Source organism: Scatophagus argus, chromosome 24 (assembly GCF_020382885.2).
Source record: "Scatophagus argus isolate fScaArg1 chromosome 24, fScaArg1.pri, whole genome shotgun sequence".
Classification (NCBI taxonomy): domain Eukaryota; kingdom Metazoa; phylum Chordata; class Actinopteri; family Scatophagidae; genus Scatophagus; species Scatophagus argus.
Genome location: NC_058516.1, coordinates 6,699,552 through 6,727,511, shown reverse-complemented (window position 1 = coordinate 6,727,511; position 27,960 = coordinate 6,699,552). Strand labels below are relative to the sequence as shown.

The 27,960-nt window shown below is 50.0% G+C and overlaps 2 protein-coding genes across 16 annotated transcripts in view; one reads left to right on the top strand and one right to left on the bottom strand.

Moving 5' to 3' along the window:
* LOC124055327 (ATP-binding cassette sub-family C member 4-like) overlaps nt 1-17,427 on the top strand; it is a 30,294-nt gene extending 12,867 nt beyond the window's left edge. For 2 of the 13 annotated variants that reach the window (XM_046382045.1, XM_046382058.1), the window contains 13 exons: nt 66-166; nt 278-469; nt 560-715; nt 803-892; nt 989-1,161; nt 1,290-1,395; nt 1,925-2,062; nt 2,165-2,580; nt 2,733-2,778; nt 3,150-3,235; nt 6,884-6,929; nt 8,121-8,206; nt 17,177-17,427. In XM_046382045.1, coding sequence (XP_046238001.1) covers nt 66-166; nt 278-469; nt 560-715; nt 803-892; nt 989-1,161; nt 1,290-1,395; nt 1,925-2,062; nt 2,165-2,200 — 992 coding nt within the window. In that variant the 3' untranslated portion in view covers nt 2,201-2,580; nt 2,733-2,778; nt 3,150-3,235; ... (1 more) ...; nt 8,121-8,206; nt 17,177-17,427. Of the gene's footprint in view, nt 1-65; nt 167-277; nt 470-559; nt 716-802; nt 893-988; nt 1,162-1,289; nt 1,396-1,924; nt 2,063-2,160; nt 2,680-2,732; nt 2,779-3,149; nt 3,342-6,883; nt 6,930-8,120; nt 8,207-17,176 lie in introns of those variants that run through there. The other 11 variants (XM_046382055.1, XM_046382054.1, XM_046382050.1 and 8 more) reach the window with 11 other exon arrangements.
* LOC124055326 (ATP-binding cassette sub-family C member 4-like) overlaps nt 6,926-27,960 on the bottom strand; it is a 42,377-nt gene continuing 21,342 nt past the window's right edge. Inside the window, exons 19-34 of one of the 3 annotated variants that reach the window (XM_046382041.1) lie at nt 27,612-27,749; nt 27,479-27,516; nt 27,256-27,362; nt 26,999-27,145; nt 26,153-26,232; nt 24,264-24,414; nt 24,011-24,130; nt 23,802-23,912; nt 23,529-23,629; nt 21,229-21,420; nt 20,983-21,138; nt 17,737-17,826; nt 17,121-17,293; nt 8,603-8,708; nt 7,891-8,025; nt 6,926-7,806 (exon numbers count right to left, since the gene is read on the bottom strand). In XM_046382041.1, the coding sequence (XP_046237997.1) occupies nt 7,717-7,806; nt 7,891-8,025; nt 8,603-8,708; nt 17,121-17,293; nt 17,737-17,826; nt 20,983-21,138; nt 21,229-21,420; nt 23,529-23,629; nt 23,802-23,912; nt 24,011-24,130; nt 24,264-24,414; nt 26,153-26,232; nt 26,999-27,145; nt 27,256-27,362; nt 27,479-27,516; nt 27,612-27,749 (1,935 nt within the window). In that variant the 3' untranslated portion in view covers nt 6,926-7,716. Of the gene's footprint in view, nt 7,807-7,890; nt 8,026-8,602; nt 8,709-17,120; nt 17,294-17,736; nt 17,827-20,982; nt 21,139-21,228; nt 21,421-23,528; nt 23,630-23,795; nt 23,913-24,010; nt 24,131-24,263; nt 24,415-25,232; nt 25,897-26,108; nt 26,233-26,998; nt 27,146-27,255; nt 27,363-27,478; nt 27,517-27,611; nt 27,750-27,960 lie in introns of those variants that run through there. The other 2 variants (XM_046382044.1, XM_046382042.1) reach the window with 2 other exon arrangements.

Genomic DNA, 27,960 nt, shown 5'->3' with positions numbered 1-27,960 from the left:
AGCTGAAAATGGTGTAAGTTGTTGAAGGACAGTGATGGTTAGTTTTGTGTCCTTGTGTTGCTTAGGTCTTGATGCTGGAGAGGTGGGCCTGGTGCTGACGTATGCTGTGACACTCATAGGAAACTTCCAATGGACGATGAGGCAGAGTGCTGAGGTGGAGAACATGGTAAAAACCGCTTGGCTTCTGCACACACAATTGACTCATGACAGAATGATGACAGAAACAGGCTGCAAGGGATAAGCAGCTAACTGGGAAGCTAACCTTTTGTCTCTTTAGATGACGTCAGTGGAGAGGGTGGTGGAGTATACGAAGCTGAAGAGCGAAGCACCCTGGGAAACCCAGAAGCGTCCTCCTTCTGATTGGCCCAGCACAGGCATGGTGACTTTTGATCAGGTTAGCTTCTACTACAGCGACGATGCAACGCCCGTCCTCAAAGATATCAGTGCCACTTTCCAACCCAATGAGAAGGTGAGACATCTTGGTACGCATATAACCGCACTGTGCTTTGTCAACAGGCATGGTGATCACTACAGTATTTGTGTCTTTCCTGTGTGTCAGGTTGGCATCGTGGGTAGGACCGGTGCCGGGAAAAGCTCTCTGGTCTCTGCTCTGTTCCGCCTGGCAGAACCTCAGGGGAGGATCTACATCGATGGTGTCTTGACCTCTGAGATTGGACTCCATGACCTGCGCCAGAATATGTCCATCATCCCTCAGGTAAGCACATCTGACTTCCACTGTTCAAACACTGCAGCTTGTGGTTTAAGTCTAACTGTGTTTGTGTGGGACCTTTGTTCCCTCCAGGATCCAGTGCTGTTTACCGACACTGTGAGGAAAAACCTGGACCCTTTCAACCAGCACACTGATGAAGACCTGTGGAAGGCTCTGGAGGAGGCTTGTATCCAATCAGCGCACAAGTTGTTGCCCACACACATGCGCTGTGCAGTTTTCCCCTTACCCTGACTCCATGTACCTCCATCTTCCCTGCAGGTGCAGCTGAAGTCTGTGGTGGAGGAGCTGCCTGTCAAGCTGGAGACAGTTCTAGCTGAGTCGGGCTCCAACTTCAGCGTTGGTCAGAGACAGCTGGTGTGTCTTGCCAGAGCCATCCTGAGGAAGAACCGCATCCTTCTTATCGACGAAGCCACAGCCAACGTGGACCCCAGGTACTGCTGACACAAAGTCGATATACACATGCATCTCAGCTGGGGGGTTCAGTCCAAAAGTCGGTTTTCTTGTAAACATACTTTTGTAATTGAATCTTTGGTAATCTGTTGTTCCTGTGTTTCCGCAGGACGGATGAGCTCATCCAGAAGACCATACGAGACAAGTTCAGAGAATGCACTGTGCTGACTATCGCTCATCGCCTCAACACCATCATAGATAGCGACAGGATACTGGTAAGTTCTCTGCATTTAGGGGAGGGACTTAGATATTGCCATCACAGTACTTTCCTATAGACACTGACATGCAGAGACCTGTCGTTTGTGATGATGTCTACGGGAAGGTAGCACCACCTACAGGCAAAAGAGGGAATAGCTGCTGCAATTTTGGGAAATTCAAGTTTCCCTTCACGGTCAGATTTAGAATTGAGGGTGGGTGCGCTTTAGTCTGTAGATCAAATATGGGCCCACAGCTGGGAGATATTTCACCTAAAGACTGGAAGCAGCTAGCATGGCACTGTTCAAATCTTGTTTGATTTGTACACAAACAGAAATCTAAGTGGCAGGTTTGACACGCATACACATTGTTCATACCTCCAGAAAATTGTTTGCCATTTGAGTCCTCTTTTTTGCCTGAAGAGTCTTAGAAATGGAAAACTTTATTCATAGAACATTCTTTTAGTCTGTTATGTGAGACTTGATGTGACTAATTTGTTAAACTGCAGTACACCTCCATAGCAATTGTTGGCCTTCATTCTGCTTGAAGGTGCTGGACAACGGTGTCATCCAGGAGTTTGACCATCCCTTCACGCTGCTACAAAACAAAGAAGGTGCACTCTACAAGATGGTGCAACAGATGGGCCAGGCTGAAGCAACAGCCCTGCTGGAGGCTGCCACCAGGCAGGTGTCTGAAAAGTGTTGCTGTTTTTTAAAATACATACCTGTCTTCATACCATGTAGTTATTTGGATTTTTGACTCTGCTTCTTTTTTCACTTTCACAGGCAGCACAACAGTCATGATAGCCTGAGGCCAGCAGAGTGAGATTTTTGATGACCAGTTGTCTGCTGTGTAACAGAGCCCAGATGTAAGTGGTATCTGAGAAGACTTTCCATTGCACACGACACATTTTTCAGCTTGTAGTTCAGGATCTCCTGTAGACTTAATTTTGTCTTTATTTTGAAAGATGCAAATCAGTCCAAGTATAAGAATCAACCTCTAGTAAAGTGAAGTTTTTTTTCTATAATTGAATAGTAGCAGGTAATACAGAAATTTAATTTTCAGTATTAAAACGTTACAGGAGCATTTGGTTTTTTTTTGTGTCTTGAAAGCTGCTTGTAAGTCAAAAATCTGATGTTTTGGTTCAATGTGAGTAGCCGGTGGTCTCATGCAACTGTCCTGGAAATCCATCTGTGAAACTTCAGGTACACTGCAGATAGCGCTTTTCTGTAATTAAAGCTGTGACACAATCTGCAATATCTGCTTTTGTACATCCTTTTCTCATAAAGATTATTCTACTTTTACCTGTCTGAGTTCTGGTCTTTGTGTGGTTAAAATGTTGCTTTCTTATTATTAGACCAAGCGTGTTACTGAGCCCGTCAGGGAAAACACCACTTAATAAGGTAAGAATTATATATATATATATATATTTTATCGATAGTTATGTCAATAGTTTTTACAGCATTGATTTACAAGCTCTCTAAATTAGTGATTGCAAATAAAATCTTTGACATTTTCTGGATGTGCTTCAGTGTAAAACTCACCTGTTTGGCTGCTTCTTGTAAAGATGCTGCCTCTTGCTTGCCAGTTTGCTGCACCATTTTATAGAAGATACCACTTTTATCTCTAAGTAGAGTGTAAGGTGTGTCGTAGGCGTGAATTTTTCCTGCATCCAGAACCTGGAGTAAAAATAATTATTGTATAAACACCAATGTAAATAAAGCAATTGTCTGTAACTTGAATAGAATTTAAACAGTATGTCTTGTCATTTCAGATTGGGCCGCAATTGGCAATTTCCACAAGAGTCAATGAAATGACTCAGAGGTGGGCCCAGCCAACATCACTTCATCTATAGGCGAGGTAAATTACAGCTGCTGCAATTTAGTGTGCTCTGTTCACCCTGAAGGTATGTCAGAGGAAAGTTTTGGCAACTTGAGTCAAACTGATGGCAAACAATTTTCTGGAGGTATGAACAAAGTCTATACGTGTCAAACCTGCCACATACATTTCTGTTTGTGTACAAATCAAACAAGATTTGAACAGTGATACGCTAGCTTCTTCCAGTCTTTATGTGAGACATCTCCCAGCTGTGCGCCCATATTTGATCTACAGACTAAAGCGCACCCACCCTCAATTTTAAATCTTACCATGAGGAGAAAACAACTTGAATTTCCCAAAATTGCAGCAGCTATTCCCTCTTTTGCCTGTAGGTGGTGCTACCTTCCCATAGACATCACCACAAACGACAAGTCTCTACATGTCAGTGTCTATAGGAAAGTACTGTGATGGCAATATCTAAGTCCCTCCCCTAAATGCATAGAACTTACCAGTATCCTGTCGCTATCTATGATGGTGTTGAGGCAGTGAGCAATAGCACAGTGCATTCTCTGAGGTTGTCTCGTGCCTCGTCCAGGTGAGGCCAGGAAGCTGGGGGGGGGCAGTGGGGGCCAGGAAGCTGGGGGGGGGGCAGTGGGGGCCAGGTGAGGCCAGGTAGCTGGGGGGGGGGGGGGCCGTGGGGGCCAGGTGAGGCCAGGTAGCTGGGGGGGGGGGGGGCAGTGGGGGCCAGGTGAGGCCAGGTAGCTGGGGGGGGGGGGGGCAGTGGGGGCCAGGTGAGGCCAGGTAGCTGGGGGGGGGGGGGGCAGTGGGGGCCAGGTGAGGCCAGGTAGCTGGGGGGGGGGGGGGGCAGTGGGGGCCAGGTGAGGCCAGGTAGCTGGGGGGGGGGGGCAGTGGGGGCCAGGTGAGGCCAGGTAGCTGGGGGGGGGGGGGGCAGTGGGGGCCAGGTGAGGCCAGGTAGCTGGGGGGGGGGGGGCAGGGGGGGCCAGGTGAGGCCGGGTAGCTGGGGGGGGGGGGGCAGGGGGGGCCAGGTGAGGCCAGGTAGCTGGGGGGGGGGGGGCAGTGGGGGCCAGGTGAGGCCAGGTAGCTGGGGGGGGGGGGGGCAGTGGGGGCCAGGTGAGGCCAGGTAGCTGGGGGGGGGGGGGGCAGTGGGGGCCAGGTGAGGCCAGGTAGCTGGGGGGGTCAGGGGGGGCCAGGAAGCTGGGGGGGGGGGCAGTGGGGGCCAGGTGAGGCCAGGTAGCTGGGGGGCAGGTGGGTGCCGGGTGAGGCCGGGTAGCTGGGGGGGGGGCGGGGTGGGGGCCAGGTGAGGCCGGGTAGCTGGGGGGGGCGGGGTGGGGGCCAGGTGAGGTCGGGTAGCTGGGGGGGGCCGGGTGGGTGCCGGGTGAGGCTGGGTGGGGTGGGGGGTGCAGTCGGAAGGGTTGGGTGCTGGGTGAGGCTGGGTGGTGGGGGGGGGGTGGTTGTGCAGCCGGAAGGGCTGGGTGAGGCTGGGTGGCAGACGGAAGCAGGCAGTAGCAAGTGGAAGCAAGCAGGAGCAAGCAGAAAGTGGGGGACAGGTTGATGCTAGGTGAGGCCAGGTAGCTGGCGGCGGGAGCTGGAGGGGAGGGGAGGGGGGACAGGTGAGACCAGGTAGCTGGCGGTGGGAGCTGGGGGGGGGGGGGGGCAGGTAGCTGAGGCTAGGAAGCTGGGGGGGGGGCAGTGGGGGCCAGGTGAGGCCGGGTAGCTGGGGGGGGGGGCAGTGGGGGCCAGGTGAGGCCGGGTAGCTGGGGGGGGGGGCAGTGGGGGCCAGGTGAGGCCGGGTAGCTGGGGGGGGGGGGCAGTGGGGGCCAGGTGAGGCCGGGTAGCTGGGGGGGGGTCAGGGGTGGCCAGGAAGCTGGGGGGGGGGGCAGTGGGGGCCAGGTGAGGCCAGGTAGCTGGGGGGGTCGGGGGGGCCAGGTGAGGCCAGGTAGCTGGGGGGGGCCAGGTGGGTGCCGGGTGAGGCCAAGTAGCTGGGGGGGGGGGGCCAGGTGGGTGCCGGGTGAGGCTGGGTGGGGTGGGGGGTGCAGCCGGAAGGGTTGGGTGAGGCTGGGTGAGGCTGGGTGGCAGACGGAAGCAGGCAGTAGCAAGTGGAAGTAAGCAGGAGCAAGCAGGAAGTGGGGGACAGGTTGATGCTAGGTGAGGCCAGGTAGCTGGAGGGGGGAGGGGGGGCAGGTGAGGCCAGGTACCTGGCGGCGGGAGCTGGGGGGGGGGTCAGGTAGCTAAGGCTAGGTAGTTGGGGGGGGGGGGGGGGGCAGGTGAGGCCAGGTAGTTGGGGGGGGGGCAGGTGAGGCCAGGTAGCTGGGGGGGCCAGGAAGCTGGGGTGGGGGGCAGTGGGGGCCAGGTGAGGCCGGGTAGCTGGGGGGGTCGGGGGGGCGAGGTGAGGCCAGGTAGCTGGGGGGGGCCAGGTGGGTGCTGGGTGAGGTCAGGTAGCTGGGGGGGGCCAGGTGGGTGCCGGGTGAGGCTGGGTGGGGGGGGGGGTTGTGCAGCCGGAAGGGCTGGGTGAGGCTAGGTGAGGCTGGGTGAGGCTGGGTGGCAGATGGTGCAGCAGATGGGCCAGGCTGAAGCAACAGCCCTGCTGCAGGCTGCCACCAGTATCCTGTCGCTATCTATGATGGTGTTGAGGCAGTGAGCAATAGCACAGTGCATTCTCTGAGGTTGTCTCGTGCCTCGTCCAGGTGAGGCCAGGAAGCTGGGGGGGGGCAGTGGGGGCCAGGAAGCTGGGGGGGGGGCAGTGGGGGCCAGGTGAGGCCAGGTAGCTGGGGGGGGGGGGCAGTGGGGGCCAGGTGAGGCCAGGTAGCTGGGGGGGGGGGCAGTGGGGGCCAGGTGAGGCCAGGTAGCTGGGGGGCAGGTGGGTGCCGGGTGAGGCCAGGTAGCTGGGGGGGGGGGGTGGGGGGCAGGTGAGGCCAGGTAGCTGGGGGGGGGGGGGGCGGGTGAGGACGGGTAGCGGGGGGGGGGGGGGTGGGGGGCCGGGTGAGGCCAGGTAGCTGGGGGGGGCCGGGGTGGGTGCCGGGTGAGGCCAGGTAGCTGGGGGGGGCCGGGGTGGGTGCCGGGTGAGGCCAGGTAGCTGGGGGGGGCCGGGGTGGGTGCCGGGTGAGGCCAGGTAGCTGGGGGGGGCCGGGGTGGGTGCCGGGTGAGGCCAGGTAGCTGGGGGGGGCCGGGGTGGGTGCCGGGTGAGGCCAGGTAGCTGGGGGGGGCCGGGGTGGGTGCCGGGTGAGGCTGGGTGGGGTGGGGGGTCAGGTAGCTAAGGCTAGGTAGTGGGGGGGGGGGGGGCAGGTGAGGCCGGGTAGCTGGGGGGGTCGGGGGGGCGAGGTGAGGCCAGGTAGCTGGGGGGGGCCAGGTGGGTGCTGGGTGAGGTCAGGTAGCTGGGGGGGGCCAGGTGGGTGCCGGGTGAGGCTGGGTGGGGGGGGGGGGTTGTGCAGCCGGAAGGGCTGGGTGAGGCTAGGTGAGGCTGGGTGAGGCTGGGTGGCAGATGGTGCAGCAGATGGGCCAGGCTGAAGCAACAGCCCTGCTGCAGGCTGCCACCAGACAGGTGTCTGAAATGTGAACAAAAGCTGTGACACAATCTGCTTCTTTACATCCTTTTCTCATAAAGATTGCTCTACTTTTACCTGTCTAAGTTCTGGTCTTTGTGTGGTTACAATGTTGCTTTCTTATTAGTAGACCAAGCGTGTTACTGAGCCCGTCAAGGAAAACACCACTTAATAAGGTAAGAATTATATATATTTTATTATTTCTTTGTAATTATAGTGCATATATTGATCCAAAGAACATCATCAGTCAAGATTTGTAAGTGTCTTTGCAGCATTTGACATAACATAGAAACTCACAGTTAAATCGACAAAGATTTAACATGTAGGATAGTGATTTACAGTGTTAAACACGTCATAACGTAAACAAAGTGTCAGATAATCTCAACAGTAACTCAACAAACTGTTGGTTGTAGCGGCTGTGTTCAGATTGCTGCCTGGTCGTTCTCCTGGTAAACTTGGATTAAACTGTAAGATGAGCAAATAGGAGCTGTAGCTCCAACACAAACAGATTTCTACTGCTGTGCAATTTGTTAGGTTTGGTCATGATTAGGCCAGTAAAACAGAAAGGCAACTTTTGATAGACACTATCATTATTTAAATTAACAATGTACAAACTGCTGCAATACAGAAGGCACTGTTTCTTTTATGAGGATTGTGCAGCCATTTAAAGCAATTAATTAACATTTGAGAACTATCAAGCATTGAAAATAAATAGTGGTCTATGTCAACAGTTTTTACAGCATTGATTTACAAGCTATCTCAGCTTGAAGGCAATAACATAATGTGTGTAAAGTCATCTCTGCTACACTGGGGGAGCTGCCTCTGTCTCCTCACCAGCTGCACTGGTTGAGGCCTTTGTCCCCAAGCTCTGTGTGCTTTCAGCAGAGGCTGGAGGAGTTCAGCATGAGCTGAGACACTTTGTGAAGTCTTCTGGCAAAGCTGCAAGTCAGAGCCTCCCTAAGTTCACAGAGCTGTCTCAAAGATAACTAAGTTACTGTCGGCTGTCTCTGCGTGTCCGTTGGAAATGCTGGGAAGGTCTCTGTTGTCATAAGCCTGAAAAGACATTATTTGCAAAATTACAGTGATTACAAAGAAAAGCTTTGACATTTTCTGGATGTGCTTCAGTGTAAAACTCACCTGTTTGGCTGCTTCTTGTAAAGATGCTGCCTCTTGCTTGCCAGTTTGCTGCACCATTTTATAGAAGATACCACTTTTATCTCTAAGTAGAGTGTAAGGTGTGTCGTAGGCGTGAATTTTTCCTGCATCCAGAACCTGGAGTAAAAATAATTATTGTATAAACACCAATGTAAATAAAGCAATTGTCTGTAACTTGAATAGGATTTAAACAGTATGTCTTGTCATTTCAGATTGGGCCGCAATTGGCAATTTCCACAAGAGTCAATGAAATGACTCAGAGGTGGGCCCAGCCAACATCACTTCATCTATAGGCGAGGTAAATTACAGCTGCTGCAATTTAGTGTGCTCTGTTCACCCTGAAGGTATGTCAGAGGAAAGTTTTGGCAACTTGAGTCAAACTGATGGCAAACAATTTTCTGGAGGTATGAACAAAGTCTATACGTGTCAAACCTGCCACTTACATTTCTGTTTGTGTACAAATCAAACAAGATTAGAACAGTGATACGCTAGCTTCTTCCAGTCTTTATGTGAGACATCTCCCAGCTGTGGGCCCATATTTGATCTACAGACTAAAGCGCACCCACCCTCAATTTTAAATCTTACCATGAGGAGAAAACAACTTGAATTTCGACACCACCACAATGTCAGAGTCCATAAAGAAAGTACTGTGATGGCAATATCTAAGTCCCTTCCCGAAGTGCAGAGAACTTACCAGTATCCTGTCGCTATCTATGATGGTGTTGAGGCGATGAGCAATAGTCAGCACAGTGCATTCTCTGAACTTGTCTCGAATGGTTTTCTGGATGAGCTCATCTGTGCTGCAGACAGAGTAAATGTACAATGAACACATGCATGTTAGTGCTTACAAAGTAGTGTCCTGTACAACATCATTTGCAGCAAGTACCAGTTACTGGTAAGTTGGTGGTTCATGTTTTTGCACCTATGTAAGTAATAGTTAACAGGTTGTGGGCAGCAGCTCGGAGCGGATGGGCGCTGGGTGAGACTGGGTAGTGTGCAGCAGCAGCCGAATGCTGGGGCAGGTGCCGGGGGAGGCGGGTTAGGAGCGGGCGGCAGGGGACAGGTAGATGCCGGGTGATGCTGGGTGGCAGGGGGAAGCAGGCAGTAGCAAGTGGCAGGAAGAGGGCAACAGGCAGATGCCAGGTAGCTGGTGGTGTCAGGGGGGGGGCGGGTGAGGCCGGGTAGCTGCGGCGGGGAGCAGGCAGTGGGGGGGGGGACCAGGTAGCTCGGGGGGGGGGTTCAGGTAAGTTGGGGGGGGGGGGTTGAGGCCGGGTAGCTCGGGGGGAGCAGGTAGGTGGGGGGGGGGGGGCAGTGGGGAGGGGGACCGGGTGCGACCAGGTAGCTGGGGGGGGCCGGGTAGCTTGGGGGGGGTGCAGGTAGGTGGGGGAGGCCAAGTAGCAGGTAGGTGGGGGGGGTGAGGACGGGTAGGTGGGGGTGAGAGCAGGTAGGTGGGGGGGGGAGCAGGTAGGGGGGGTGGGGGGGGAATGCAGGTTGGGGGGCGGGTGAGGACGGGTAGGTGGGGGGGAGCAGGTTGGTTGGGGGGGGACCAGGTGCGACCAGGTAGCTCCGGGGGGGGGATTAAGGTAAGTGGGGGGGGGGGGGTGAGGACGGGTAGCTGGGGGGGGGGGGGGGGAGAGCAGGTAGGTGAGGGGGGTGCCGGTAGTTGGGGGGGCCGAGTAGGGGGGGCATGCAGGTGGGGGGGGGAATGCAGGTGGGTGGGCGGGTGAGGACAGGTAGCTGGGGGGGAGAGCAGGTAGGTATGGGGGGGGCGGGTGAGGACGGGTAGCTGGGGGGGGAGCATGTAGGTGTAGGGGGTGCCGGTAGTTGGGGGGGGCCGGGTAGGTGTGGGGGGGGGGGGAGCAGGTAGGTGTAGGGGGTGCCGGTAGTTGGGGGGGGCCGGGTAGGGGGGGGGTGAGGACGGATAGCTGGGGGGGGAGCAGGTAGGTGTGGGGGGGGGCGGGTGAGGACGGGTAGCTGGGGGGGGGAGCAGGTAGGTGTGGGGGGGGGGCGGGTGAGGACGGGTAGCTGGGGGGGGGAGCAGGTAGGTGTGGGGGGGGCGGGTGAGGACGGGTAGCTGGGGGGGGAGCAGGTAGGGGGGGTGAGGACGGATAGCTGGGGGGGGAGCAGGTAGGTGTGGGGGGGGGCGGGTGAGGACGGGTAGCTGGGGGGGGAGCCGGTAGGGGGGGTGAGGACGGATAGCTGGGGGGGGAGCAGGTAGGTGTGGGGGGGGCGGGTGAGGACGGGTAGCTGGGGGGGGGAGCAGGTAGGTGTTGGGGGGGGCGGGTGAGGACGGGTAGCTGGGGGGGGAGCAGGTAGGTGTGGGGGGGGCGGGTGAGGACGGGTAGCTGGGGGGGGGAGCAGGTAGGTGTGGGGGGGGGCGGGTGAGGACGGGTAGCTGGGGGGGGAGCAGGTAGGGGGGGTGGGGGGGGAATGCAGATTGGGGGACAGGTGAGGACGGGTAGCTGGGGGGGGCCGGGTAGCTTGGGGGGGGTGCAGGTAGGTGGGGGAGGCCAAGTAGCAGGTAGGTGGGGGGGGGTGAGGACGGGTAGGTGGGGGGGGGAGCAGGTAGGGGGGGGGGGGGGGGAATGCAGGTTGGGGGGCGGGTGAGGACGGGTAGGTGGGGGGGAGCAGGTTGGTTGGGGGGGGACCAGGTGCGACCAGGTAGCTCCGGGGGGGGGGATTAAGGTAAGTGGGGGGGGGGGGGGTGAGGACGGGTAGCTGGGGGGGGGGGGGGGAGAGCAGGTAGGTGAGGGGGGTGCCGGTAGTTGGGGGGGCCGAGTAGGGGGGGCATGCAGGTGGGGGGGGGGGAATGCAGGTGGGTGGGCGGGTGAGGACAGGTAGCTGGGGGGGGAGAGCAGGTAGGTATGGGGGGGGCGGGTGAGGACGGGTAGCTGGGGGGGGAGCATGTAGGTGTAGGGGGTGCCGGTAGTTGGGGGGGGCCGGGTAGGTGTGGGGGGGGGGAGAGCAGGTAGGTGTAGGGGGTGCCGGTAGTTGGGGGGGGCCGGGTAGGGGGGGGTGAGGACGGATAGCTGGGGGGGGAGCAGGTAGGTGGGGGGGGGGGGGGAGAGCAGGTAGGTGGGGGGGGGGGGGGGAGAGCAGGTAGGTGGGGGGGAATGCAGGTGGGGGGGCGGGTGCGGACGGGTAGGGGGTAGTTAGCGTTAGTTAGCCCCTTGGCGGCAGCTGGTAGTTAGCCGTTAGCCCTTTGGCGGCTGCTGGTGCTTAGCCGTTAGCCCCTTGGCGGCTGCCGTTAGCCCCTTGGCGGTTGCTGGTGCTTAGCCGTTAGCCCTTTGGCGGCTGCTGGTGATTAGCCGTTAGCCCTTTGGCGGCTGCTGGTAGTTAGCCGTTAGCTCTTTGTCGGCAGCTGGTAGTTAGCAGTTAGCGGTTTTCGTGTGCTGTTGCTTAGCCGTTAGCCCTTTGGCGGCAGCTGGTAGTTAGCCGTTAGCTCTTTGTCGGCTGCTGGTAGTTAGCAGTTAGCGGTTTTCGTGTGCTGTTTCGTGTGCTGTTTACAAGTTAGCCCTTTGGCGGCTGCTGGTAGTTAGCCGTTAGCCCCTTGGCGGCAGCTGGTGGTTAGCCGTTAGCTCTTTGTCGGTTGCTGTTGTTGCTGCTGGTAGTTAGCCGTTAGCCCTTTGGCGGCAGCTGGTAGTTAGCCGTTAGCCCTTTGTCGGTTGGTGTTGCTTAGCCGTTAGCGGTTTTCGTGTGCTGCTGGTAGTTAGCCGTTAGCCCTTTGTCGGTTGGTGTTGCTTAGCCGTTAGCGGTTCTCGGTTGCTGGTAGTTAGCCGTTAGCCCTTTGGCGGCAGCTGGTAGTTAGCCGTTAGCCCTTTGTCGGTTGGTGTTGCTTAGCCGTTAGCGGTTCTCGGCTGCTGGTAGTTAGCCGTTAGCCCTTTGGCGGCAGCTGGTAGTTAGCAGTTAGCGGTTTTCGTGTGCTGCTGTTTACAAGTTAGCCCTTTGGCGGCTGCTGGTGGTTAGCCGTTAGCCCTTTGGCGGCAGCTGGTAGTTAGCGGTTTTCGTGTGCTGCTGTTTACAAGTTAGCCCTTTGGCGGCTGCTGGTGCTTAGCCGTTAGCCCTTTGGCGGCTGCTGGTGCTTAGCCGTTAGCGGTTTTCGTGTGCTGCTGGTAGTTAGCCGTTAGCTCTTTGTCGGTTGCTGTTGCTTAGCCGTTAGCCCTTTGGCGGCAGCTGGTAGTTAGCAGTTAGCGGTTTTCGTGTGCTGCTGTTTACAAGTTAGCCCTTTGGCGGCTGCTGGTAGTTAGCAGTTAGCGGTTTTCGTGTGCTGCTGTTTACAAGTTAGCCCTTTGGCGGCAGCTGGTAGTTAGCAGTTAGCGGTTTTCGTGTGCTGCTGTTTACAAGTTAGCCCTTTGGCGGCTGCTGGTAGTTAGCCGTTAGCCCTTTGGCGGCAGCTGGTAGTTAGCCGTTAGCCCTTTGTCGGTTGGTGTTGCTTAGCCGTTAGCGGTTCTCGGTTGCTGCTGGTAGTTAGCCGTTAGCTCTTTGTCGGTTGCTGTTGCTTAGCCGTTAGCCCTTTGGCGGCAGCTGGTAGTTAGCAGTTAGCGGTTTTCGTGTGCTGCTGCTTACAGGTTAGCCCTTTGGCGGCTGCTGGTGCTCGGTTGGTGTTGCTTAGCCGTTAGCGGTTCTCGGTTGCTGCTGGTAGTTAGCCGTTAGCCCTTTGTCGGTTGCTGTTGCTTAGCCGTTAGCCCTTTGGCGGCAGCTGGTAGTTAGCCGTTAGCTCTTTGTCGGCAGCTGGTAGTTAGCAGTTAGCGGTTTTCGTGTGCTGCTGTTTACAAGTTAGCCCTTTGGCGGCAGCTGGTAGTTAGCAGTTAGCGGTTGTCGTGTGCTGCTGTTTACAAGTTAGCCCTTTGGCGGCTGCTGGTAGTTAGCAGTTAGCGGTTGTCGTGTGCTGCTGTTTACAAGTTAGCCCTTTGGCGGCTGCTGGTAGTTAGCAGTTAGCGGTTGTCGTGTGCTGCTGTTTACAAGTTAGCCCTTTGGCGGCAGCTGGTAGTTAGCAGTTAGCGGTTTTCGTGTGCTGCTGTTTACAAGTTAGCCCTTTGGCGGCTGCTGGTAGTTAGCCGTTAGCCCTTTGGCGGCAGCTGGTAGTTAGCCCTTTGTCGGTTGGTGTTGCTTAGCCGTTAGCGGTTCTCGGTTGCTGCTGGTAGTTAGCCGTTAGCTCTTTGTCGGTTGCTGTTGCTTAGCCGTTAGCCCTTTGGCGGCAGCTGGTAGTTAGCAGTTAGCGGTTTTCGTGTGCTGCTGCTTACAGGTTAGCCCTTTGGCGGCTGCTGGTGCTCGGTTGGTGTTGCTTAGCCGTTAGCGGTTCTCGGTTGCTGCTGGTAGTTAGCCGTTAGCCCTTTGTCGGTTGCTGTTGCTTAGCCGTTAGCCCTTTGGCGGCAGCTGGTAGTTAGCCGTTAGCTCTTTGTCGGCAGCTGGTAGTTAGCAGTTAGCGGTTTTCGTGTGCTGCTGTTTACAAGTTAGCCCTTTGGCGGCAGCTGGTAGTTAGCCGTTAGCTCTTTGTCGGTTGCTGTTGTTGCTGCTGGTAGTTAGCCGTTAGCCCTTTGGCGGCAGCTGGTAGTTAGCCGTTAGCCCTTTGTCGGTTGGTGTTGCTTAGCCGTTAGCGGTTCTCGGTTGCTGGTAGTTAGCCGTTAGCCCTTTGGCGGCAGCTGGTAGTTAGCCGTTAGCCCTTTGTCGGTTGGTGTTGCTTAGCCGTTAGCGGTTCTCGGTTGCTGGTAGTTAGCCGTTAGCCCTTTGTCGGCAGCTGGTAGTTAGCAGTTAGCGGTTGTCGTGTGCTGCTGTTTACAAGTTAGCCCTTTGTCGGCAGCTGGTAGTTAGCAGTTAGCGGTTGTCGTGTGCTGCTGTTTACAAGTTAGCCCTTTGGCGGCTGCTGGTAGTTAGCAGTTAGCGGTTGTCGTGTGCTGCTGTTTACAAGTTAGCCCTTTGGCGGCTGCTGGTAGTTAGCAGTTAGCGGTTGTCGTGTGCTGCTGTTTACAAGTTAGCCCTTTGGCGGCTGCTGGTAGTTAGCAGTTAGCGGTTGTCGTGTGCTGCTGTTTACAAGTTAGCCCTTTGGCGGCTGCTGGTAGTTAGCAGTTAGCGGTTGTCGTGTGCTGCTGTTTACAAGTTAGCCCTTTGGCGGCTGCTGGTAGTTAGCAGTTAGCGGTTGTCGTGTGCTGCTGTTTACAAGTTAGCCCTTTGGCGGCAGCTGGTAGTTAGCAGTTAGCGGTTGTCGTGTGCTGCTGTTTACAAGTTAGCCCTTTGGCGGCTGCTGGTAGTTAGCAGTTAGCGGTTGTCGTGTGCTGCTGTTTACAAGTTAGCCCTTTGGCGGCTGCTGGTAGTTAGCAGTTAGCGGTTGTCGTGTGCTGCTGTTTACAAGTTAGCCCTTTGGCGGCTGCTGGTAGTTAGCAGTTAGCGGTTGTCGTGTGCTGCTGTTTACAAGTTAGCCCTTTGGCGGCTGCTGGTAGTTAGCAGTTAGCGGTTGTCGTGTGCTGCTGTTTACAAGTTAGCCCTTTGGCGGCTGCTGGTAGTTAGCAGTTAGCGGTTGTCGTGTGCTGCTGTTTACAAGTTAGCCCTTTGGCGGCTGCTGGTAGTTAGCAGTTAGCGGTTGTCGTGTGCTGCTGTTTACAAGTTAGCCTTTGGCGGCTGCTGGTAGTTAGCAGTTAGCGGTTGTCGTGTGCTGCTGTTTACAAGTTAGCCCTTTGGCGGCTGCTGGTAGTTAGCAGTTAGCGGTTGTCGTGTGCTGCTGTTTACAAGTTAGCCCTTTGGCGGCTGCTGGTAGTTAGCAGTTAGCGGTTGTCGTACAAGTTAGCCGTTAGCCCTTTGTCGGTTGGTGTTGGCTGGTAGTTAGCAGTTACGTACGTTAGCAGTACGTTAGCACCACGTTAGCAGTACGTTAGCAGTACGTTAGTACTACGCTAGCAGTACGTTAGCACCACGTTAGCAGTACGTTAGCACCACGTTAGCAGTACGTTAGTACTACGTTAGCACCACGTTAGCAGTACGTTAGCAGTACGTTAGCACCACGTTAGCAGTACGTTAGCAGTACGTTAGCAGTACGTTAGTACTACGCTAGCAGTACGTTAGCACCACGTTAGCACCACGTTAGCACCACGTTAGCAGTACGTTAGTACTACGTTAGCAGTACGTTAGCAGTACGTTAGCAGTACGTTAGTAGTAGTATAATAATAGTACGTTAGTAATAGTACGTTAGTAGTACGTTAGTAGTACGTTAGTAATACGTTAGTAATACGTTAGTAATAGTACGTTAGTAATAGTACGTTAGTAATAGTACGTTAGTACGTTAGTAGTATAATAATAGTACGTTAGTAATAGTACGTTAGTAGTATAATAATAGTACGTTAGTAGTACGTTAGTACGTTAGTAGTACGTTAGTAGTACGTTAGTAATACGTTAGTACGTTAGTAGTACGTTAGTAGTACGTTAGTAATACGTTAGTAATAGTACGTTAGTAATAGTACGTTAGTACGTTAGTAGTATAATAATAGTACGTTAGTAATAGTACGTTAGTAATAGTACGTTAGTACGTTAGTAGTATAATAATAGTACGTTAGTAATAGTACGTTAGTAGTACGTTAGTAATAGTACGTTAGTACGTTAGTAATAGTACGTTAGTAGTACGTTAGTAGTACGTTAGTACGTTAGTAGTATAATAATAGTACGTTAGTACGTTAGTAGTATAATAATAGTACGTTAGTAGTACGTTAGTACGTTAGTAGTACGTTAGTAATACGTTAGTAATAGTACGTTAGTAATAGTACGTTAGTACGTTAGTAGTATAATAATAGTACGTTAGTAATAGTACGTTAGTAGTACGTTAGTAGTACGTTAATAGTACGTTAGTAATAGTACGTTAGTAATAGTACGTTAGTAGTATAATAATAGTACGTTAGTAGTACGTTAGTAGTACGTTAGTACGTTAGTAGTACGTTAGTACGTTAGTAGTATAATAATAGTACGTTAGTACGTTAGTAGTATAATAATAGTACGTTAGTAGTATAATAATAGTACGTTAGTAATAGTACGTTAGTACGTTAGTAGTATAATAATAGTACGTTAGTACGTTAGTAGTATAATAATAGTACGTTAGTAATAGTACGTTAGTAGTACGTTAGTAATAGTACGTTAGTAGTACGTTAGTACGTTAGTAGTACGTTAGTAGTACGTTAGTAGTATAATAATAGTACGTTAGTACGTTAGTAGTATAATAATAGTACGTTAGTAATAGTACGTTAGTAGTACGTTAGTAATAGTACGTTAGTAGTACGTTAGTACGTTAGTAGTACGTTAGTAGTACGTTAGTAGTATAATAATAGTACGTTAGTAGTACGTTAGTAGTAGTACGTTAGCAGTAGTACGTTAGCAATAGTACGTTAGTACTACGTTAGTACTACGTTAGTAATAGTACGTTAGTAGTACGTTAGTAATAGTATGTTAGTAGTATAATAGTACGTTAATAATACTATAGTAGTACATTCATAATAGTTAGTACGTAGCTGTCAGTACCAGCAACAAGCTAACAATAGTTCTCCTTACTTACAACCAACTACAACAGTGTTATTGCATAGTAATAACAATACCACTCACTAGAAACTGCTACTACTTGCTACCAGCAATCAATACTTTCTGCTTAACATCAACCACTATTCTCTAGTTACCGCTACTTCTACTTGCTAACAATTGCTATCTACTAGTTACCACCAACTGCTACTTGCTATTCACTAGCAACTACTCACCATCAACTTCTACTTACAAGCTAGCATCGACCTCCACTTACTGCTTAATAGCTTCCAGCAACTGCTACTTTCCAGTTACCACCAAATACTACTTACTCACAAGTACCACTGCTTGCTAACACTACTACTGCTTACTAGCATCTACTACTTACCATCAACCATTACTTACAAGCTACCTACTACTTACTAGCTCCCAGTACCTCTACTTACTTGCAATTACTACTACTTATAACCAGCTACAACTAATAGTGTTATTAGTAACAGTAATAATACTACTCACAAGCAACCACTACTTACTAGTAACTATTGCTATGAACACTAAACAACTGGACTTGAAATTCTTGAAGATGTTTCAAGAGGCTGCTTCCATTGAAAGGTGAAAAACCTTTAAGAATGTCAAGCAAGTGTTCAGATAGCATTTTCAGACACCATGACCTGGAACTCTACATACTCTAAACATATTTAAACAATGGGGGGAAAAAGTACCTAGGGTCCACATTGGCCGTGGCTTCATCGATGATGAGGATGCGGTTCTTCCTCAGGATGGCTCTGGCAAGACACACCAGCTGTCTCTGCCCGACACTGAAGTTGGAACCCGACTCGGCTAGAACTGTCTCAAGCTTGCCAGGCAGCTCCTCCACCACAGACTTCAGCTGCACCTGCAGAGAACGCCAAGACATTCATAAATATGCTGTGATAACGGTCAACTGCAGCTCTGAGGACCCTAGTATTCACTTGAAAGTATTCCCAACTGACCATGAGTGAAAATAAATTGTGGGAAATGTTGAAAATCGATGAGTATGATTGTTTCCTACTTTAGTATATCAGGAGTTTAATTTACTGGATTAACTATAACATTCTCTGCTCAGTTTGTCCATAAACATTTTCATGATATTTTTACATGAAGTGTTTACTAAAACTTAAAGCAATCAAGATGACCATGCAGCTAGAAAATGAGGTGATTTAATTTCATTTCTAAGCCTACTGATTGAAGTTTTCAAAACAAATTGGAGAGCAAACAAAATTTCTATCTGCATCTGTACTCCTCATTGTCTCTGTGCTTATCCAGTCAATGTTAACTCTGTGTCACACTGAGTGTTACCTCTTGCAGAGCATTCCACAGTTCTTCATCTGTGTGTTGGTTAAAGGGGTCCAAGTTCTTCCGCATGGAACCTGTAAACAACACAGGGTCCTGGAAAATGGGGTGGGGGTGTTAGTCACTGAATCCTGAGAAAAAGCACAATTGTAGTGTGAGCATGTTAAGAGTCACGTTACAGAATTTAAACAGTTAAGTAGGCTAGCCTAGCACTGATGAAAAACTGCAGGACAATGAAGTAACATGAACAAATCAAAATAAGTTTGTTTTTCATAATGGATTATGATATATTTCTATCTACAAGATGGCGGCGCGCAGTAGTGCAGCGGCTTCTCACGCTCCCGGTTTTAAGCCCCCTTTTTGTAGTTTTTGTGTCGGTCTAAAGGCCAACTCTACTTGTTTTGTTTGTCTGAACAAGCGTATAAGGTACAGCCGACCCAAACTTTTTTAAAATAAGGGACGGCTTGAGCTCCATGACCACAACAACAACAACAACAACGGCCTCACACCAACTCAGACCTTCGCTGGGCAGATTGCAGCTGCTGAGAACACCGAACTGGCACAGCAGGGTGCAAACGGCAGACGGCAGTGTTTGTTATGGCTGTTTACATCGCGCCGCGTGCTAATGCTAATGAAGGACTTCAGGAGCTACACAACAACATCAGCTCGCTTCAGAACAAGCACCCGGAGACTTTCTACATGGTTGTGGGAGAGTTCAACCATGCAAACGTGACAGACACTCTGCCTAAGTTTTACCAGTATGTCACCATGCCGACACGGGGAAATAACACGCTGGACCGTGTTTACACAAACAAATGAGACGCACATAGAGCTGTCCCCCACCCCCACCTCAGCTTGACCACATCTCCATCGTGCTGGTTCCTGCCTACCGTCCCCTGCTCAAATGCCACATGCCAACACAGAGGACCATCACCGTGTGGCCCACCAATGCTGTCTCTGTACTGCAGGACGGTTTCCAGCGCGCAGACTGGCAGGTCTTCAGGGAAGCAGCTGTCCATGAGGGAGAGGTGGACCTGGAAGAATATACATCTGCTGTCCTCAGTTACTTCTACAAGTGTGCAGAGGATGTTATCAGTACCAAGACAGTAACCACCTACCCAAACCAGAAACCCTGGCTGAACGCAGAGGTCCGGTCCCTGCTGAAAGCCAGGGATGCTGCGTTTAGGTCATGTGACAGACTGGCACTCAGGGCAGCAAGAAGAGAGCTGACTGCAGGAGTGAAGAGGGCCAAGACACTTTGCATCCAACAATCCACGGAGCATGTGGAGGGGCATAAAGTGCATCACAGACTATAACACCAAAAGATGCACAGTGACCCCAGCAGAAGTGAGGAGGACCCTCCAGAGGATAAACCCACACAAAGCTGCAGGGTCCTGATAACATCCCGGGGCGGGTGCTGAAGGGCTGTTAACATCAGCTCACAGAGGTACTGACGGACATCTTCAACACCTCTCTCCAACAGGCGACGGTCCCCACCTGTCTGAAGACTGCCACGATCAACCCTATTCCCAAGACTTCCACAGTGACGAGCCTGAATGACTATCAGCCAGTAGCGCTCACCCTGATAGTCATGAAGTGCTTTGAGAGACTGTTCATGGCCCACATCAAAGACTGCATCGACGTCACTGTGGACCCACACCAGTACGCTTATAGAAAGAACCGATCCACAGAGAATGCCACATCTTTTGTGGTCCACACAGCTCTCACCCACCTAGAGAATCAAGACTTCTATGTTTGCCTTCTCTTCGTGGATTTTACATCAGCCTTAAATACAATCATTCCACAGACACTGATCCACAAGCTCAGTACTCTCGGACTGAGCTCCACCCTCTGCAACTGGGTCCTGGACTTCCTGACAGACAGGCCGCAGACCGTGAAGATCCATGATATTTCCTTGATATATGATACAGCTGTGGTTGGCCGCATCATCAACAGTGGCGAGTCCAACCACAGGCAGAAGGTGGAACACCTGGATGGTTGGTACAGGGAAAACAACCTCTGCATCAACGTGAAGAAAACCAAGGAGATGATGGTGGACTTCAGAAGGGGCAAACATCTCCCCCTTCCTCCCCTGTACATTGGAGGGACAGCGGTGGAAGTGGTCTCCAGCTTCAGGTACCTGGGTGGCCACATAACGGACGACCTCACCTGGAGCAACAACACATCCTGCCTCATCAGGAAGGCACACCAGCGCCTCTACTTCCTCAGGAGGATGAGGCGTGCCGGACTGGGGAGCTCAGTCCTGACATCTTTTTACAGATGTGTGGTGGAGCGCATCCTGTGCTCCTGCGTCACTGTGTGGCACGGCAGCTGCTCTGCGGCAGAGAAGAAGGCTCTGCAGAGGGTGGTGAAAGCTGCACAAAAGACTGTGGGACACAGCCTATCCACAACCACAGACATTTACACCTCCAGATACAGGAAAAGGGCCTCCTGCATCATGATGGACACCCCCCCCACTCACACCACCATCCCCACCCACCCCCCACCCCCGACAACCACACATGGAACATTGCACAATGCAACCATTTGTACAGAACTCTGCACTACTCATTTCATTTGTACTACTGTCATTTGCAGTAGCCATGTGCACAATACTGCAGTACTGCTGTAAATTTTGCTGCTCCCTGTTCATTGTTTATATCTTTTATTCTGATTGTTTTTATATTTATATAGTGTTGTTTTATATTTATAGCATTGGGTATTTTGTAGGTTATTGGGCTTATACTGGGACCAGGGAAACTAATTTCATTCCACCTCATGTTTCTACATGTGTGAAATGACAATAAAGCTCCTTGAATCCTTGAATTTAAGACAATTTCACAAGTTTTCTCTTCTTCTCATGAAGCAAACCCTAATATCTGCAACCACACTGACCTTTTACTTTAGCGGTTACATCAGCAGATAACTAACATCAAGATTTAATTATTTCCATTTCACCTGAAGCCAGTTTAGTTGTTGCTGCAGCCAAAGATACGCTGCAGAGGCTTACCACTCACACATTTGTCCTACATCACAACTCAGTTTATTTTTTTCAAGTTGTATGCAATAGAGCAGAAAAACAATATTTTGAGAAACACCACATACGACTGTGCCACAGAACTCAGACCCATTTGTGTGGAATGGATCAAAATACCACAGTTTGTGTCGACAGTCTTCCAGCTGTTTCCAAGGAAATTATTCAAACATTCTACAGTTGTGTTGGATTATAAAATGAGGTCAGCTTGTGCTTACCTGAGGGATGATGGACATCTTCTGGCGCAGATCATGGAGTCCAATCTCAGATGTAAGAACACCATCAATGTAGATCTTCCCCTGAGGCTCTGCCAGGCGGAACAGAGCAGAGACCAGAGAGCTTTTCCCGGCACCGGTCCTACCCACAATACCAACCTGACACACAGGAAAGACACATTCATTAGCTTAGAGTTAACACACCGTATGGAACCATATTTGATTCTTTAAAGAGAAAATATGTCTGACCTTCTCTTTGGGTCGGAACATTGCTTTCAGGTTCTGCAGTACCAGCGGCCCGTCACCATCGTAGGAGAAGCTAACCTGATCAAAGGTCACCAGGCCTTTACTGGGCCAATCAGAAGGAGGACGCTTCTGGGTTTCCCATGGTGCTTCGCTCTCCAATTCAGTATACTCTACCACTCTCTCCACTGATGTCATCTGAAGACAGCACACAAACAGGTGGCTATCTGAAATTTCTTTCTTTCGTTATTTCTTTAGAACAATAGACCTTCTGTATGCCAATGTAAGGAAATCTTACAGCTCTTCCCCCATCCCCCCCGCTGGGCAGGTCAGGTCACAGCCTGATCCACCTCTCCCCCTGCTATGTGCCTCTCAAAAGGTGTCCGCCCACAACTTCAAGATCTGTGAGGAGGAGGACAGATGAGGCCAATGAGACACTCCAGGGCTGTTTCGAGGTGACAGACTGACGGGCACTCTGTGAGCCCCACGGCCAGGACAATGATGGACTCACAGAGTGCATCACTGCCTACGTAAACGTCTGTGTGGACACTATTATTACCCCAACAACAGGCTGTGGGTAACCAAGGACATCAAAGCCATCCTCAACGACAAGAGAGCTTTCAGAGCGGGCAATAGGGAAGAGGTGAGAGCTATTGAGAGAATCCTGAGATTAAGGATCAGACAGGCAAAGGACAGGTAGCAGAAGAAGCTGGAGTGAAAACCTCAGCAGAACAACATGAGAGAGGTGTGGAGTGCCATGAGGACCATCACGTTACAGGCCAAGCAGCGGAGGAGGAGCTGCAGTGTGGACAGGGCGAATGAGCTGAATCTGTTCTTTAACAGATTCGACGCAGGGACCCCCGAGGACCCCTATCAATATCTATTTTCTGAGGCGACTGCAGGACGATGCTGAGGATGTTCTACAAGTCGGTGGTGTCTAGTGCCATCACATATGCTGTTGCATATGAAGTTAACCATTTTAGCTAATCTGTAAAGTATTTACTCTGGCTACAAAACAACCACTAAAATAACAATTTCATTCAGTACAACTTACAGATTCTCTTCGTAGCATATTTAACTGGCAAACCAAGTACCAAGTACTTCGATTTTCTAAGAATGTAAATGCATGTACATACTTAGGCACCCCACCCACACCCTACCCAGTGGGATGCCATAGATACTGACATTGAAGCTCCTTACAACGCACGGAGAGATTCATCCCAAGTCCAGCACCCTGAGACCTAAGCAGAACAAAGGCGGCCGAGGACAACAAAGATCCAGGAATAAATTCAGAAGATGGCCACCAGAGATGAACTGCTAAGTGAATACCTCAGGAAGTAGAAATCTGATGAGGATGATGAACCATCGTGGACCGTTACCTCTGAGACAGTTCATAACGTAAGAGCAGGGTTTACAATGCAGGCATGCAGCGGACATGGAACGTCATAACAAAGTGGCTGGCATAGTATACAAGAACATCTGCACTGGGTATGGGCTGGAAATCTCAAGGTCAGAATGGAAGACACCTTCCTAAGGTAACTGAGACCAAACAAGCCAAGATCCTGTGGGACTTCAAGATACAGACTGACAAAATGGTGATGGCGATCCAACAGAGCACTGTGGTGGTCGATAAAAATAACAGAAGAAGACAGTGGTGATAGCAATCCTAAACAACAGCAACACTCAGAAGGAACACGGGAAGCTCAAAAAATACCAGGGGCTAAAAGAAGAGCTAGAAAAGATGTGGTGATGAAAGGCAACAGTGGTGCCGGTTGTAAACGGGGCGGATACCACGCACAACATCAGTAGTCTCTGTCCAGAAAAGCTCAGTCCTGGGAACAGCAAAGATACCATGTACAACCTTTAAACTCCCAGTCCTCTGGTAGAGGACCTGAGCTTGAAGAAGACACACACACACCACCCCAGAGGGAATGATTTGTTTTTGTTTTTCTTTAAATAGTCCTGGCATGCACATACAGTATTTTCATGTGGAGTAACAGACCACATATTTAAGATACTTTCCTGACATTATCTTATTTTTCCCCATGCTTTCCTTCTGAAAAAAACATTGCTCTCTGAGTGAGAAAAGGTGAATTTTTTTGGAAAGAAGTTACCAACTGTTTATTAATGTTAATGAACCACACATAGCAGACTTACAGAAAAACAAAACCGTTAATGTGACTAATGCCCAGAACCATGACATCTTAAAAGTAAATGTGAAGTGATCTTAACACATTACATAAATCCTTCATATATTACCTACATACAAGTTGTACATAAAATCAAAGACTAAAGGAAACACTCACCATGTTCTCCACCTCTGCACTTTGCCGAACACCCCACTGGAACATGCCCATCAGTGTGACAGAGTAGCTCAGAGCCAAGCCAACAGAGCCGGCCTCCAGCTCTTACAGAAGCAGGGGAGGACCAAAAAAAACCACAACACAATTTTACATTTTATAGCAATAATGGAGACTAATTCCTTAAACCCCTCCCCCTCTCTGGAAAAACAAACAAAAAATAAATAAATAAAAAAATTATATTCTGACTTACGGCAAAAGATCAAAAATTTTCCTTACCGTTTCGGAGCAGCAGGCAGCCGAAGGTGGTGATAGTAACAAAGACAGAGCAGATGCCATCTAAGCGGAGAGCAAACCAACGAGAGGTGGTCAGGAACAGGAACCAGGCCGCTGTTCAGGACAAGGACACGTTTTATTGACATAACAGCGAAACACCTCACAAAAGCATTGAATAAATGCACTGTGAATCTAAAAGTGCTGTGGCTTACCTGAGTGCAGGTCTTGATGGGCATCAAAGGTTTTCTGGAACCTTTCCTCCGCTCCGAAGGCTCGAATTGTCCATAGGCCCTGAAGAGAGGAGGACAGGTGGGAGAAGACCGGGCTCCGAGCTGCAGAGAAGACGTACAAAGGGTGGGGGGCATAGTACACATGTATTATGGTTGTTGTTAGTGCAGCCTGCAGGGTGTTTGCGATGTTTAGCAGAGCCTGGATGCACACACTGTTGCATGATGGGACACTCACTGGTGGACTCGAGGCGTTTGATGTCTCTGGAGGTTTGCAGGAAGTAGCGGCGCAGGAAGAGAAAGAAGAGAAGGAGTGGAAGCACAGGGATCAGGATCCAGGGGATCACTGACACCGACACAGCAATCACACTGAGGATCTGCAGGAACACCTGCTCAGAGAACAAGAAATTAATCCCTAATTAATTAGTGCTTTCTCAACTTGCACCCTGCCATGGATCAGGACTGAACCTCCTGCTGCTGTGTACACACACACATACATATAAGTTCAAGACAACGTGCTCAGTCAGTATTTATGCAAACAAATACTGCATGCAATGGGCAAAAGATGAGTCGATGGATGTAAACCTTGCCTGCAGAGGGCAATAAACATTATGCAGTGGGCAGAAAGTGACAAGTTCAGAGGTGTGATAATGGGTATTGCACCTTGAGGTAAGATCACTGCAATTCCATTACGCAGTGAAATTGTCCATTAGTCATATTTCATTATCTTTATTATTATTCAAGCACTTACTCCAGATATCATTATTAGCCATGTTCCATTATTTCTGTTATTGTTGCTATGCATCTCTGTCTGTGTGCCCCCTCTGTCCTCCCCCCACCCCCTGCTCTATTTGGAAAGTGTCAGAACTTTTGATTTGGAGCTATATAAATAAACTGAAATGACATAAAGGTCATCATCGCTTTCATTTATTAGTTCTACTTTACTTCCAATTCGTTCCTAAGCGGTATGTGTGTTACGTGTTTCAATATACTAATGATGAAGCGAGCGGAGGCATCATTTAATGCCTTTCAAGCTTTCTTTCTTTTTCGTTTTTTTTTTTTTTTTTTTTAAAACACGGCACTTTCAGTTCCTGGTTGTTTTATATATTTTGACATAAGAAAATATTTTTGCAGGTCTGCCGCAAGTGAACTGCTGTCTGTGCATCCTTACCCTAACTAGCTTGTTTTTAAGCATAGGTGACAGACTGAACGATTAACACCACCACCTGTACGTCGTTAAAAAGCTTTTCGCTGTGTCTTCGCCCCGTGTCACTACCTGCTTAAGACAAACAGAAAAGGTAGCATTTTACTCGTAACAACTCCTTTTACTGTCCGTAGCTGTCCGGTCCAAACATCATAATACTGTTCGTCATACCATGGCCCACCTAATTCCGCACATCTGGACACAGACGCGGTCTCGCCGCTGAACTCTTCCTCACGGCCACTGACTTTCTGCATCTCGTTCACTAGCTCCCCCGAGAAGCCGTCTCGACTGCTTTTGCACATTGTCTTGAACATTTTGACTGTAATCATTACACACAGGCCTATCAACAAGAACCCAAATCTTTCAAACTAATGATCAAACCTGCTGGGTGCTTTTTAGCAGAACTCACTCATTTTTTTAATCTATTCTGGTTTTGTGCTCCAGCTAAATGTGATGTTCATTATGAAATGCCTTTGTCTTATTTAACTGAGAAAATTGAGTCAGTTAGTCTATTTTTTTCTGCTGACCTTCATCTGTGACAGGACAGTTTGAACCAATTTTATCCCATTACTTTAGAAGCAGTGAGACACACGACAGTCTTCCAGCCCCCTTGATGACAGTGATCCTTTTCATAGGGTCCCAGCATGTTCCTAGCCTCAGTGTAGAGCAGGCATGTCAAACTGGTCCACGGGAGGGCCGGTGTGGCTGCAGGTTTTCTTTCCAACCAAGTAGCAGCACACCAGACGTGACTCATTTAATCAACTGATCTCCGTCTTCAGACAGTTGATTGGTCAAACGGTGTGCTCTTGGTTGGTTGGCACAAAAACCTGCAGCCACACCAGCCCTCCTGTGGACCAGTTTGACATGCCTGGTGCAGAGGATCCTACGAGCTGCAGTGTTAAGGCTGCAAGATCTCTCCTCACCTGAACAAAGTCCACAAAAGTCCACGGCATGTTAGAATCCAGCTGGCCAATGTCCTTTGCAAACCTATTCAGGACTCTTCCTGAGTTGAGAGAGGAGAGGAAAAAAAGAGAATATCACACAAGGGAAATAACACTTTCAGGCATTACAACAGTTTTATAGTTTTGGTGGAGAGTCATCTGCTTGTTGTGCCATTGGAGCTATTTTATTATTGTGAAAACTCCACACAGCTTAGTAATACACCAATAGTTTTTTTTAAAAGGGTTCTAACAAGTAGTGTCAAATCCCAATTTAGAATTTAGAGTTTAGATGCTGAAGGTACAGTACTCGATGTCTCGGATTTTTGCTTTTCATGGAGATGAACAACTCACAGGAGGCAAGTAACTTCAGAGAAATACCTCTAAAATCTAACCTCTCAGAGAAAGTAAGAATATTTTCACATCTTATTCTGTGAATTGACTATTTATTTCGGCCAAACTAGAAGTGATTGTGTAGAGACAACACAAAATATTTTTATTTATGATGAGTTAACAAGGCAATTAATCTCATGATAGTTTGGTAAAAGAGATAAACTTAAATTCAGAAGGTCTGTGGTTGTATTTTATTTGTATTTGTATTTATTCTATTTGGTACAGAAAACAGGTGTAAGAATAGGGCCTTTATTGGCGTTTTGTGTGTTTGTGTATTTATGGAATTTAACATCAAGAGAGTTTGTGAAACTGAACACCCACCACTTGTATGCATCACCTGGCTGAAATGACCGGAGGCTATCAGTGAAATTACCAGACAGGACTAGCTGTAATAAATATATGCTCATTAACTAAAGGTTATGGTTTAAATTTGCTTACCAATTGGGTTGATGTCAAAGAAGCGCACAGGTGTTCTGAGTATGGCACTGAACATGCGGTTGTGCAGAGACTGTGCACACCGCACCAGCACGTTGAACAAAAACAAATTCCTCATAAATCCAAAAATGATGGTGGCTATTGTCAAACCTGTAAAAACAAACAGAAGGTCATTCTACTGCATTGAAATACCAAGCAGTACAAACAGCACAGGTGACACAGTGAGCAGAGTAAATCATAATTTGTTTTTGGATCTCTACCTCCATAAACACCCAGGTAAAAGTCTGTATTCAGCTCTTTGGTGACATTTTGACCGTTTTGGATGATGGTGCTGTTAGGTGCGGTCAGCTTCTCTTGCTCGTCGGCCCTGATCAGTGAAAACATCACAAGAAGTTAAAGAAAAAGAATGAAAAAAAAAAAAAAAAGAAAAATCATGGAGAACAGAAAATTTGTATTTCTATCTTTATTGGTATTCATACATACCAGTAGGCCAGCCACCAGTCCTGCATGATGTATGCTACCTAGGAGATAAAATAGTGAGCAGTGAGTTAGTGTGTTTCTCTAAATCTCAAGCAGGGACAGCTCAATCGTGCCCTCTGCTGGGCTTCTAGCGTACCTGAGCCATGATGTTGAGCAGTATGACAGCCAGCAGAGCCACAATGTTGGCGCCAGCTGTCAGGTATTTCACATACAATTTCACGCCAATGGTTCCCTGAGCACGACTTTCCTCTGCTACTGTCTGCACTGGCTCTGCCTGTATGGACAACAGCAGATCAACTCACAGTTTACAGCAACACACCAGAAAAATGATACTATTATTTAATTATGACAGGAACAGTAGTGAGGCAACAGCATGGACAGCACAACAGAACAGACTGTATTAACTTTGAATAAGTGAAATATGAGGGGAACCAAAGTGTTCAACAAGGGTAAACGTGCTAAACAAACTGTAAATGCAACACTAA